Source organism: Peromyscus maniculatus, chromosome 5 (genome assembly GCF_049852395.1).
Source record: "Peromyscus maniculatus bairdii isolate BWxNUB_F1_BW_parent chromosome 5, HU_Pman_BW_mat_3.1, whole genome shotgun sequence".
NCBI lineage: Eukaryota > Metazoa > Chordata > Mammalia > Rodentia > Cricetidae > Peromyscus > Peromyscus maniculatus.
Window position 1 is genome coordinate 34,092,826 of NC_134856.1, and position 12,915 is coordinate 34,105,740.

A 12,915-nucleotide genomic window follows, 5' to 3' on the forward strand; every position below is an offset into this window, starting at 1 on the left:
GATAACCCTCACAACCAGTGTTTTCTGGTCAAAATGCAACAGTGCTTTCTCATTTTTCTAGACCTCCAAGATACATTGATTTCCTGATTTTATTTTCACAAAGAGAACACGGAGCTAGGTTTGTGATAGATGTCTATACCCATGGCCTTGGGAGGAAAAATCCTTTTTTTGAGGGGTGTGCTGAGTAAGTAGAATGCTTAAAAATAGGGTCTGGAATTAGATAGTTAATCCTTTGCTGGAAACTGGCAAGTAGCTTGAATCCTATTTTCAGAAAATTTGTGACTAGTGTGACTCCTAGAGAGGTCTAATTGGAAAACATGGATCTTTTCTCCTAGCTCCTAACCATCCATTAGGAAAAGGGCTAGCTGCTCATTCTTTCCTATAAACCATATGTCTTAGTTTGCTTTCTATTGCTGTGACCAAAAGCAACTCAGCAGACAGAAGAGGTCCTTCAGCTTAGAGCTTACAGTTCTTTATGAAAGGAAGTCAGAGCAGGAGTTCAAGACCAAAACCTGGAAACAGGAAGGCATGGAGGAATGCTGCTTACTGGCTTGCTCCCAGGCTCATATCCAACTACCTTCTTAACCTCCCAGGACCACCTGGCCAGAGATAGGAACACCCACAGTAACCTGGACCCTCCCATATCAATCATCAATTAAGAAAATGCCCCCATAGACATACCCACAAGCCAGTCTGATGGAGGCTGGCCATTAGTCATCCTCACAAGATAGAAACTTGACGTGACATCAAAGGCACCTTATATCTCTGCCTACCTCTCTTTCAGGAAGTCTGTCATCCAGCTTGACCTTGCCAACACCAAGAAAGCAATGATTGTCCCTGCATTTGAGACACTGCGCTACCGACTCTCTTTCCCCAAGTCAAAAGCAGAGCTGCTGTCAATGTTGGACATGGGGACTCTATTCACATTCAGGTGAGTGACACTCACAGCAGTCATCTGGGGTTTCCAAGGGACCTTTTTCCCAGGACACCAGATGTCAAAGATGTTGGCAAAAAAAGTCAGTGTGTTATATTGTGTCCAGTATAAAACCAAAGAGAGATGCTCAGCCCAGTGTCCTTGGGACTCTGTCTGCCCTCTCTCCCTGACATGTTATTTACTTTGCTTTATACATGGATGGTAGGCACTGTGTCCAGATGGAAAGAGAGTTTTTCTAGAACAAGAAGTCACACATTTAAAAGAAAAGTCATACTTTAAAAGAAATGACAAGTTCCATTTAGGGCTTTGTCACTATCCCTTAGGCTCAGAGTTCTGTCTTTGGTATCATGGCAGTGTTCTCTAGAGGAACAGAACTAATAAAATAAATATATATTTAGAATGAATTTATTAGATTACTATATTCAATACAATCAGATTGGTCCAACAACAGCTGTCTCTATTGGAGAAGCCAAGACTCTAGTACTTGCCCAATCCAGGAGGCTGATACCACAGCAATACCAACCTTATGCCAAAGTACTAGAAGATTCTTGCTCTAAAGTACACATTGGAATCCTGAAGAAGTTTATTCTAATATCACAGAAGGAGCTGGTGATAGTAGCAGCAATAGGGTAGATAAATTGGTCAGAAGAGTGAAAGCCAGGTGAGCAAAAAGCTTTCCTTTTTTCAGGTCTGGCTACTGCCAGAAGGTGGCACCCACATAGGGAAGGTATTAAGACAATCCCCATATAGACAATCCCACAGGCCAACCCAATGTGTACAATCCCTCATTAAGACCTCCTTGTGTCAAGTTGACAATTAAAACCATCACAGTCCATTAATGTTCTTGGTAAGTGGGTTTCTCTCTGAGATCCCCGGTGCAGTTTCTTTCTTTTCTTTTCTTTCTTTCTTTCTTTCTTTCTTTCTTTCTTTTTTTTTTTTGTGTGTGTGTGTATGTGTGTGTGCGCACATGTATGTGAGTAGTCTAATCTCTAAGCTGTTAAGGCATGGATCAGGCATCTAAACTCATCACCTAAAAATTAAGGTCATCTATGGGACTCCAAAGTTGCATACAACTGATGTAAGATCCTACTTCTCTGCTGCCCAGTTATAGCTTTGAGCAAAACCATTGGTTTTCTCATTCCCAGACCCCAAGGCCTGAATGGGCATTCAGGGAGCTATGCTATGTCCAGAGTGCCCCAGCAATCATCTACACAAATATTAATGGACTCCATCTCCTCAGGACAGGCTCTAACATTATAAGTGTGGCAATCAGGACTAGAGGAGTAGGAATCCTGCTGATCTCTTCCATATCTTCCATTTCATAGAACAGTATGAAAACATCCATTGCATCTCCCTGTTTCTGCTAAGATTTCACATTCCTCCATTTCATACAATGTAGAAATGACCACTCCTTCTCTAAATTAAAAAAAAATGCAGTTTTGAGCAGCCTGAATTGTGCTCAAGGACTTTAAGCATAACAACTGGGTTGTCATGATACTATAAAACCTCTGAAAGGCTTTCTCAAATGATTGTGAGTAAGGATATCCATTCCATAGCACCATGTTTATTCATCTTCATATTTTATGGGGAGTGGAGAGCTCCTAGTGAATCCAGGACTCAATATTCAGCCTTCATCTTCCATCCAGAGCTCTAGAGAGGAACCTAGAAGAGTTCATCCCCCAAAGCCATCCCTTCCTATTTACCAGAGAATTCATGCTTTGGTGTAACAGGCATTGGGATGAACATAATCCTTACAACAAATATGAAGTGGATACTAATTCCTATTTTGTGGTGAAGACACTGAGCCTATGAGAGTTCAAATAATCTTCTCAGTGACACATGGCTGATAAGTGGCAGAATAAGGATTCAACCTGAGGAATTCCCAGGCTTGTGTTCTTAACTGAAAAAGCACTGGGCTGCTGACAGCTCCTTCATTGTCATGCCAGTTCTTGTTTAAGAACACAAAATCACAAATTGGTTCTGGAAATTGAGATTTGAGACCAAATCTTTATATGAGTCTCCCACAGTCACTGTAGCTCAATATCTGAATGCTTGGGAAATTTCCAAGGTTTTCCACCTGCCATCTTCAACCCCAGAACATGTGAGAACTCATTTCACTGTCATATTTAAGGGCATGAGAGGTGGGATCTAGCCTGCTGCATCCATGATTATACTGCTCTGGCCAATAGCTTGCAAGCCACCATGCCAAGTGCTAAATTACAGACCTCCTCTCTGAGAAATTGCTTTTGTCAACTGCTCTCCAAGGAAACCTCCCCACCATACCTGGCATGAGAAGTTCCTGAACTACTCTTCATCCTCCAGAAACATGGTGCTCAGAGTATGTATGGCCCCTGGGCCAATAGCATCACATTTACTGGGACCTTGTTATGAATACAATTCCAGACCTCATCCTGACCATAAACCTTGCTGTTAAAACTAGTCCTTCACATGTCTCAAGTTTGAGAACACGGCCCAGAGAGCTCAGCTCTTTCTTCCCCATAACCTTATCTCTGGTGTACTGGGAAACCCCACTCATCATCTCAGCACTGCTTTTGAGGTTGCCTGGTATTTCTAGACCCCGTGGTCTAGTGTCTGCTGTACTGACAGTGAACAGAAAGTTCCCCAGGCAGTCTTTAAACTGTGATGTGAGCCTGTGTGTTGTTGATTATAACTTTACTGCATTCTGTTCTGTTCAGCCATTTGGCATGCTGTAAGCAGTCCAGACAAAGTGAATAGAATCTGCTTTCCTAGCCAGATAAGCAGAATTGATTCAGCTGTCCCTGGCCTCCCTTTCTCTTTTATTTCCCTTTTTCATATTGTATAGTAGGTCAAGAGTTCAGATTCTAAGGATGAATAACAAAGGAAATGGTCATAAATCTCTTGATATCACAGAAAGCAAGACCATTATGAACTCACATCATATTTAGGAGCCAAACAGAGAAATAGTGAGACCATGCTCACTCTTTGAAGAATTAACTATTAGGATGTGTCAGACACTGTCATGAGTACTTTATGAGAATTACTCCATAATAAAAGTTGGTATTATTATCTCTTGCTTTACCAGGAGAAAGGAACAAAGTATTTAACCTGTCCACAGCTGCTAAATGAAAGGATGTGAACCCAGGCAAGCTGCCATCAACAGCCATCATTTTTAACCATTTTGTTTAACTCCCTAGCAGGGTACCAGCATTAATGGAGTGCCTTCTGCATGCTAGTCCTGTGCCAGTGTTTCTAGGATTGTCCCATTTAAGCTCCTGGACAGTTTATCATGATAGGTATGATTTTTCCCAGCCCACGTGGGAGGAAACTAAAGCCCTATCAAGGTATTTCATTTTTCAGGGTCCGCTGTTCCTACATGGCAGAATTGGGATTTGAACCTTGGTCCAGAGTACCTAATGTGCTATACTTGAAACCTAATATAAAGTCCTAGTCATCACTTATGCTGTGTCTTGTAGCTAGAGTTTTCCTGCCTTGCCCACAGTCAGGACAAATCTTTGTCACCCGCCAGTCCCACAGCTGCTCAGACCCAACCAAGTAAACACAGAGACTTATATTGCTTACAAACTGTATGGCAGTGGCAGGCTTCTTGCTACTTTTCTTATATCTTAAATTAATCCATTTCCATAAATCTATACCTTCCCACATGGCTCATGGCTTACTGGCATCTTCACATGCTGATTGTCATGGTGGCAGCTGGCAGTGACTCCTTCTGCCTTCCTGTTCTTTCTTTTCTCCTCTCTGTTAGTCTATACTAACAGAGTATAGACTGAACCGCCTATACTTCCTGCCTAGCCACTGGCCAATCAGTGTTTTATTTATTGAATCAGAGCAATTTGACATACAGACCATCCCACAGCAGTGTCTGTTCTGTCAAAGGCACCAGATATCAAAACTGCCTGGTCAACAAATTCTCAAATAGAAAATCAACTGCTTCATGCCTAATTTTTAGATTAGATCTGCGACCTAATTGACATCTCACAATATCCTTTCCATGTTCCATTAAAGTAGCAGAATCTCTCCCCCACCCACCTTCTCTCTCACATATCTGGCTTTAGTGAACATTGCTACATTGATGGAGCAAAGCTCAAGTCTCTGCCTTCCTCCAGCTAGTCCATCCCACCAAGCAACACATTGAGTCCGCTGGGCATGGCTTCTTGATAGGCTAGCAGAAGTCCATCCTCTTTGATGAAACAAAGAATTAGGGAAGAGTTTCAGCCCTGCACTGGAAGGACATCTGCCTTGGGGCATTCGCTATCACAGCCATTCTTGCTTTACAGAGATGTTCCTAAGGAGACTAGAGAAATCCCTTATCTGTATTCTTCTCTCCTGCAGCTAAGCTATTGGGTCTCACCCTTCCTGTCTTCCTTTCATTTCACAAAGCTTTTCCATCTACCCCTGGTGTCTTAGTTAGGGTTTCTGTTGCTGTGACAAAACACCATGACAAAAAGCAAGTTGGAGAGGAAAGGATCTATTTGGCTTATGCTTTAACATTGATGTTCATCACTGAAGGAAGTCAGGACAGGAACTCAAACAAGGCAGGATCAAGGAGGCAGGAGCTCATACAGATGCCATGGAGAGGTGCTGCTTAATGGCTTGTTTCTCCTGACTTACTCAGCCTGCTTTCTTATGGAACCCAGGACCACAAGCCCAGGAATGGCACCACCCACCATGGCTGGGCCCTCCCCCATTGATCACTAATTGAGAAAATGCCTTACATCTGGATATCATGGAGGCATTTCCTCAACTGAAGCTTCTTCCTCTCTGATAAGTCTAGCTTGTGTCAAGTTGTACACCTGGGTACCATCTTTCCTAACCCTTTTTGTTACCCCTACTGTAGCTTCATTTCACTCCCTGCATCCACCTTCCCCGTGACTTGCAGTGACAAAGTCCCACCCCATTCAATAGTCTATCTTTCAGACACCTCTCAAATTTTAGATTCTCCATCCATTCTCACATCATGAAGTTGGATGCACAGAGGAGAATAGAGCATCAACCTAGTGATGTGGGAGGAGAGAGCCTTGGATCTTAGAGCTGACAGGAAATCTTTTGAGATGAGTTGGGAAAGGGGAACCTAAGAAGGAATGTGGTACATTACGAGACATAGAGTGTGCACAGAGTCCTAATCTGAAGAGGTTTCAGCCTCAACCCCTTGCTCCTTCTACCCTTGTGTGAGTGTTGAGGACAGTGGCACACAAGCTAGCCTTTGGGCTAGGCTACCTGGGCTTTATTGCTGTTTGCAACCCAGCATTGGATACATTTTTAGAATTTAAAACAATATGCATCTACAACATTTAAAATAGTCCCAACCCATAGTAAATGTCTAACAAATAAAATTTTCTGATTGTTGTGCAGTCATTCATTTCTCACTGCCATATTAACAAATTACCACAAACACAACATTGTAAAGAAATGCAGACTCACAACTTCACTGTCTCTGTCAGCTTGTAAAGGGTAACCAGCTCTCTGCCTAGGGTATCACTGGATGGAAAGCAGATGTCTGAAGCAATACAGGTCTCCGCCAGTGCCACATGATCTCTTCCTGTTGGCTGGATGCTGATAGGGTTTCTTCCCTTGTTACCACAGGGAGAGATCTTCATCCTACTAGCTTTTGGACATGTATTCCCATTATCTCCTGGCTCCTTGCAGTTTGCACCTTGACTTCATAAACAGCTCACAATATGATTCTTTCCTTCCTCCCAGATCTGAAGGATCATAAGTCATATCAGACCGACTTAGTAATCTCAGTTTTCATTAATACAGAGGCACCTGCTTAAAAATCTTCGTATCTATAAAAATCCACTCTTTCCACATAATATAATATACCCATAAGGGTATCCTACTCATAGATTCTGCCCCATTATTGAGGATGGAACAGGATCACTGGATCACCAGTGGTCCCTGGTGGGAATTACCAGATGTAGATTCTATCGAAATGATGCCAAGTGCATGGAAGTTCACTGGCTTTTCTATGGAGTCTTCTCTTTTGTGACAGATAACTCTGAGAAACTGCATTAGTTTCCTGGGGCTTCTGTAACAAAATACTACAAAATTGGTGGCTTAACAAAACAGTTGATTATTATTTAACGATTTTGCAAGTCAGAAGTCCAAATTAAAGTTCCTTATAGGTCTAGGTTTTCCAAAAGCTCTAGAAAAGACACCTTCATTGTTCCTTTCTGCGCTTTTGCTAGTTAGTGCCATCAATCCTTGATATTCCTTGTTTCTTGATGGATTTGTCATTCTAAGCTCTATCTGTATCTACTCATGTTAGTCTCACTGTGTATCTATGTGTCCAAATATCTCTCTCATAAAAGGACATCAGAATAAGTTCCAACCTAATTTTGACTTAAGTTTGCCTATAAAGGTCCTGTTTCCTACCAGGTCACATTTACAGCCACTAAAGGTTTGTACTTGAATAAGGGTTTTGCAGGGACACAGTTCCACCAGGAACACCATACCAAAATTCATTTCTTCTTCCTCCACATCACTGGGGTTGGGAAATCTCAGCTTCCATCCCTTCACTCATTGGTTTTTCTCCACATTTCTCAGGTACCATGTCTGGACTAAAGGCCACGCACCCACAAACTTTGCCAAGTGGCGGACTGCCACCATGCCTTACCAGGTTGAGTGGGAGGCTGATTTTGAGCCGTATGTTGTTGTGAGACGAGACTGCCCTGAGTACGATCGGAGATTTGTGGGCTTCGGCTGGAACAAAGTGGCTCACATCATGGAATTGGATGCACAAGTAAGAACAGAACACCTGACTGATACTATGTGGAAAAGAAGAAAGATACAGATATTAGAACTGAAAGAGAACTTTAGAGATAAGAAGATTAAAAAGGACCTTCAGAGGAACAGAATGTGTTCAGGGACTTAGAATGAGAACATGAATCTGATTTTCTAGGCTTTCAACCTCAAACTTTTGTTCTTCCTTCTCCCTGTACATGAGAATTGGGTTCCTGGCCAGGATTAGGCAAATGTGAGTCTCCTATAATTTATCATCTTACCCCTTCTATCCAGTGAGGAAGACAAGCACAGAATAACTAGTCATGACTTGGCCTCCAAATTATATATATTATGTCACTGTAAATAGCACAAAACCTGCCACTAAAATGTGGCTAATTATTTCACTCTTTAGTTTAAACAACAGTGATTTTTAGCCTGTGGTCAGTCTGAAAGCCTTCATTCATTCACACAATACTTAACAAATATATACTTCAAAGGAGGTCTGCAGAATTTTAATAGATGAAGCCTGGGTACTGCACACTTTCTGCAAAGGACCAAATGGTGTGTGGAGCTTGTGGGACCTTCAAATCTCCCTTCCACCTGCTCAGCTCAGAAACTGTTATTCCTCCATAGATGGCCTCTAAAAAAAATGTGCATGGCTGGGTTTCAGCACAGCTTCATGTATACAACTATGCAGCAAACCAGACAGGCTGTAGTCTGTCAACCCTTGTGTTGAATAAAGAGATGCAAAGCTGCTCTGGTTAAGTTAGGAAGATACCTGGGTACCCTGAACCCCACTCTTCATACACTTTTCAGGGCTCCTCCTTTTGGTCACAGTGTAAATATTTCTCAGCAAGAGTACCTCAAAATCAGGGAACATTAAGTTACATTAGATGTTCAGTAATGACTATCCATGAGACAAACACATGTTCCATTGAGTCTGAGCCATGCCAGGTAACTGAGAACCACTGATGTCAGTAGAAGGTTGTGGAATAGTGTCCATGTTGAACCAAACAAAGTATGATATCCACCTATTGGTACCCATGTCCTGTATTTGCCTGTAGCACTCATCAGACACTATTTTACCCATTCCAATGACTTAAAAAAGTGAAACACTTACAGCTGACAGGTCACAGAGCCCCAGCTGTAGGGGCTGGCAGGAGGGGTAGCCCACTTTGCCCCTGCGTGAAATGCCTCAGGTATCTGGGCTCTGTGGCCTTGCATTTTCTTCTGATTTTTCTCACTTAACTGTCAGTTGCCATCCTCTACCTGATACATCTGCCTTTCCTGTCCTTGGTTTGCCTTGCTGAGTTTATTCTTGTCTGCTGTGTGCTAAGTAATTAGATGACATGAATCCAAAATTGAAGAGAAGATATGGATTGTGCATGTGCTAGGTTCTGTCTGAGTTACATGTCCTAAATTTGTGTCCCTTGTTTGGGCTGTTCAGAGGCATTGTGTATTTGGCTGTCTCCTACCATGTAAAGCATAGTCTATGATGCCATCACTTACAAGACGTTGGGGAAAGTTTTATCCTTGTTAAGCTTCAATACAGCTAAACACTTTGGTCTTTTATGTGGATATTTTTTATTTAATTATTCATCTGTCTATTTAAGACAGGATCTTACACTGTGGCTTAGGCTGGTCTGGAACTTGGTATGAAAACCAGGTTGGCCTGAAAATCCATGGCAGTCTTCTCATGTAGGTTTCATAAGTACTGGATGAGTACTTCCCAAGTACAGACATGAGCCACCACACTGAGCTTAAACATTTCCTCAGATTTCAGTTCATTGGCCAAAAGATTATTGTATGGTAGCATCATTCCAGATTTACTGTGGGGTGTCTGGAGAACCTCAGGGCAGGCATGTGTTCTCTTCCCCTTTATCCATTAAGTATGAGTTTCACCCTTATAATCATCCTTCAAGATAGATTTTCTCACTCGCACTTTGTAGATGAGCAAACCAAAATTCAGATGAATCCTATATTTTGTACAAGTTTATGGACATAATCTTGAAGCAAGCTACTGTGGAGTTATTGTGCCCCCCTCCTAGTGTTATTCTCCAATCCCTTTATTCAGAGTCATACATGACCCAAGGCTCTTGCAAGATCTCTCATTACCCTTGTCTTCCTCCTTCCAGGAGTATGAGTTCACCGTGTTACCCAATGCCTACATGATCCACATGCCCCATGCCCCCAGTTTCGACATCACTAAGTTCCGTTCCAACAAGCAATACCGCATCTGTCTCAAAACCCTGAAGGAAGAGTTTCAACAGGACATGTCCCGACGCTATGGCTTTGCTGCCCTGAAATATCTCACGGCTGAGAACAACAGCTAGCACTTTGAAGGCCACTACTAGGGAGAGACATGCTACAGGGGAAGAACTACTTGCTGCCTGGGGCCCAGCCTTTGAAGACAAAATGCATCACTGCTTTTCTTTGGTTTGTTTCCCTTTATCTCTTTGGCCCCACAAAGCTGCTCTTGTCTGAGATCTTGGACAGGGACCCAGCCCACCACCATGAGGTGCTTCCAGAAGGATGGAAGCAAATGAAGAGTTATCAAATTACCACAAAGCCACAGACCAAGTCAGGGTTTCTGGATGCTCTCCCTGCTTTTTAATAATTATGGTTCAGATCCTAGCTCTGGAAAAAGAATAGGACATGGGTGCTGTTCTAGGGGTTAATCACTCCAAGAAATGAGAGCAAGCTATTTCTTCATAGGAAGAGAATTTTATTTCTCCTGCCACTTAGCTAGGTACCCAAGTGGAGAGCAATCCAAGGACCCAAACAACCATCTGGAGACCTGCATGGGGACATCACATATGCAGGGACCTGGAAGTAGGGTGAATTGGTTCTTTATTCTCGAAGTCTTTCTTGTTTTATTTTGAGTTGTTTGAATTTGGGGGGTTTTATTCATTTTGATCTAGGATTCCAAACTTAAAAAAATATCTAATCCTTAAAGCTCTAAGAGAAAAATCAGCTCCCTCAACCAACATCCCTCAGTCAGCAGTGGCCCAGCAAAGATGAGCATCCTCAGAGAATGTTCATATATGGGAGCTTCCTTCATGATGAACACAGAGACCTCCTGATACTGAGTTCCCACTCTCCAGATCCAGGACTATGACAGAGACTATGGACACAGAAGGCCAAACACCATATGCAAGTCACATCTTCTATGGACAGTGACCAAGTCACAATGAAAGGGTTTCAAGGAACTACTTCAGTCCTCATAAAAGCTATGATTCCCCTCTCAGGCCTTTAGAAGAACTTGAACAGTTCACAGAAGCCCAATCTGAAGACTCATGTGACCACATGGAAGCCACTAGAAGAAAGGGGTCAGGCACCTCCCTGTTGGAAACAGGGGAGTTGGTGACCTTAGTTTCCCCTCAGGACTTGTTCTGGGGTTGGTAAGCACCTCTTCATTTTGCAGATGGAGAAAACACTGAACTTTTTACACATTTTCTTTATTCTTCACTATTAATGTTGTGTTTACATTGATGAGAACAAGAGTTAATGGCCTACCCACTGCTGGGCTGTTTGTATTGAGTTGCCATGTGACCAGCGAAAGCTGCATTCAATAAACGAAAGTACAGACTGTTTCTTCCTCATCTCCCTCCCACTCTTTTAAGAAACCACATGACACACTTGGACTAGAGTGCAAAGTCAATTCCATGCACAGCACCTCACACTCTCTGTTATTCCATCTCATCTTTCTCATTGTTTGAAATGTCACACACACACACACCCCTGTTCAAGGTTAGATCTCACTTTCTCCTCTAACCCTCAGCTCATTTTCAAAAGTTCATTTTGCATCTGCCTCACCACTGTAGCCAGGTATTTTTATTCTAAGTATGCAAATTGTGGGATCAATAGCAAATTGAATATCCTGTCCTTAGGGCTGTTTTTTCATGTGGAGCCCCACAATAGTCCAGTCGATGAGACCACTATGTTTAGTGTATTCAATCATGGTTCCCCTAGATTACTACAAAATGAAGAAAATTTTAATTAGAATTAATTGTCACACAGATACAGATAGTTTGTGTTTTTATTCTCTTGTTACTGTGACAAAATATCTGACAGTAGGGTTTATTTTGGTTCAGAGTTTGAGAATCCAGCTCATCATGGTAGGGAAGGTATGGCAGCAAGAACTGGAAGCCATTGATCACATTGTGCCTATAGTCAGGAAGCAAAGAGAAATGAGTGTCAGCACTCAACTTGCTTTTTCCTTTTTCTTCAGTCAGGGACTCCATCCAATGGGATGCTGCTGCCCACACTTAGGGTGGGACTTCTCATTTCAATTAACTTAATCTTGATAATCTCTCTCAGACTCATGTGTAGAGGTTTGTCTCCTGGGTGATTCTCCAAGTTGATTCTAGATCCTGTCAAACTGACAATATTAACTACCATATTATATATAAAGAAAGCATCTACATATATATAGAATATATGCAGGATTTATCATTTTCAAAGTAATCCATGAACACCTTAAAAAGAAAATATGACAAAAAGGTGTTCAAAGCCATGTTAAGTTCAGTTTATTCAGTAATGATGCTACAGCCAGCTACCACAGTCTCACAGAATTTACTGTGTCCATCTTTCTCCAATTTCCATGTTCAGTGACCTCCCCTGAGCCCCATAATTGACTTTTAAATATTTACCATTAGCACTCACTGCCTTGTCCCTTCTCTCCAACACACATGCATGTATACACACACCCAGAGTTATGCATAAATTCTTCTGCTTCCCCCCAGATTAGCAACTACAAATAGATTGATTTGCACTAATCATTTTCAGCTACTTGAGCCAAGCTGAACATTATTAGTTGGTAACACTGTTAATTCCCTAAAGCTTTTCTTTAAACATTAATTCTGGCACAAGAATCAAGCCCAGACACCTTGTTTTCATTTGCATGCTTATAGGAATATCCAATGACTATATAATTTGGAGCCAAGCAGGGTCACTCCTGAGAATGAAAGAAGATACAAATTACTTTGATATAATACCCATAAACTGGAATGTGATGAAACTGCATGTACATAGAATCTATTGAAGCCAGAAGCTGACACTCCATACCATCATGAGAAATGGTATTTCCTCAAATATGGCTATCTGACACTGTCATTTAGTACCATTTAAAAATAGAACTCAAAAGTTATCTAACTCAACCAAATTCAGCCCAAAAGTTGGCAGCTAGTTGAAGCTGATGTATGTGGAACCAACAGCATGAGTCCCCAGCAGGTACCTCAGGAGGTGCCACTTATGTG

General features: G+C 42.0%; 1 protein-coding gene across 9 annotated transcripts in view; it reads left to right on the top strand.

The window, feature by feature from the left end:
* Positions 1-11,250, top strand: part of Large1 (LARGE xylosyl- and glucuronyltransferase 1) — a 513,859-nt gene extending 502,609 nt beyond the window's left edge. For 7 of the 9 annotated variants that reach the window (XM_042277521.2, XM_042277520.2, XM_042277519.2 and 4 more), the window contains 3 exons: positions 785-931; positions 7,481-7,676; positions 9,793-11,250. In XM_042277521.2, the coding sequence (XP_042133455.1) occupies positions 785-931; positions 7,481-7,676; positions 9,793-9,990 (541 nt within the window). In that variant the 3' untranslated portion in view covers positions 9,991-11,250. Of the gene's footprint in view, positions 1-784; positions 932-7,480; positions 7,677-9,792 lie in introns of those variants that run through there. The other 2 variants (XR_013051265.1, XM_076571998.1) reach the window with 2 other exon arrangements.
* The last annotated feature ends 1,665 nt before the right edge of the window (positions 11,251-12,915 follow it).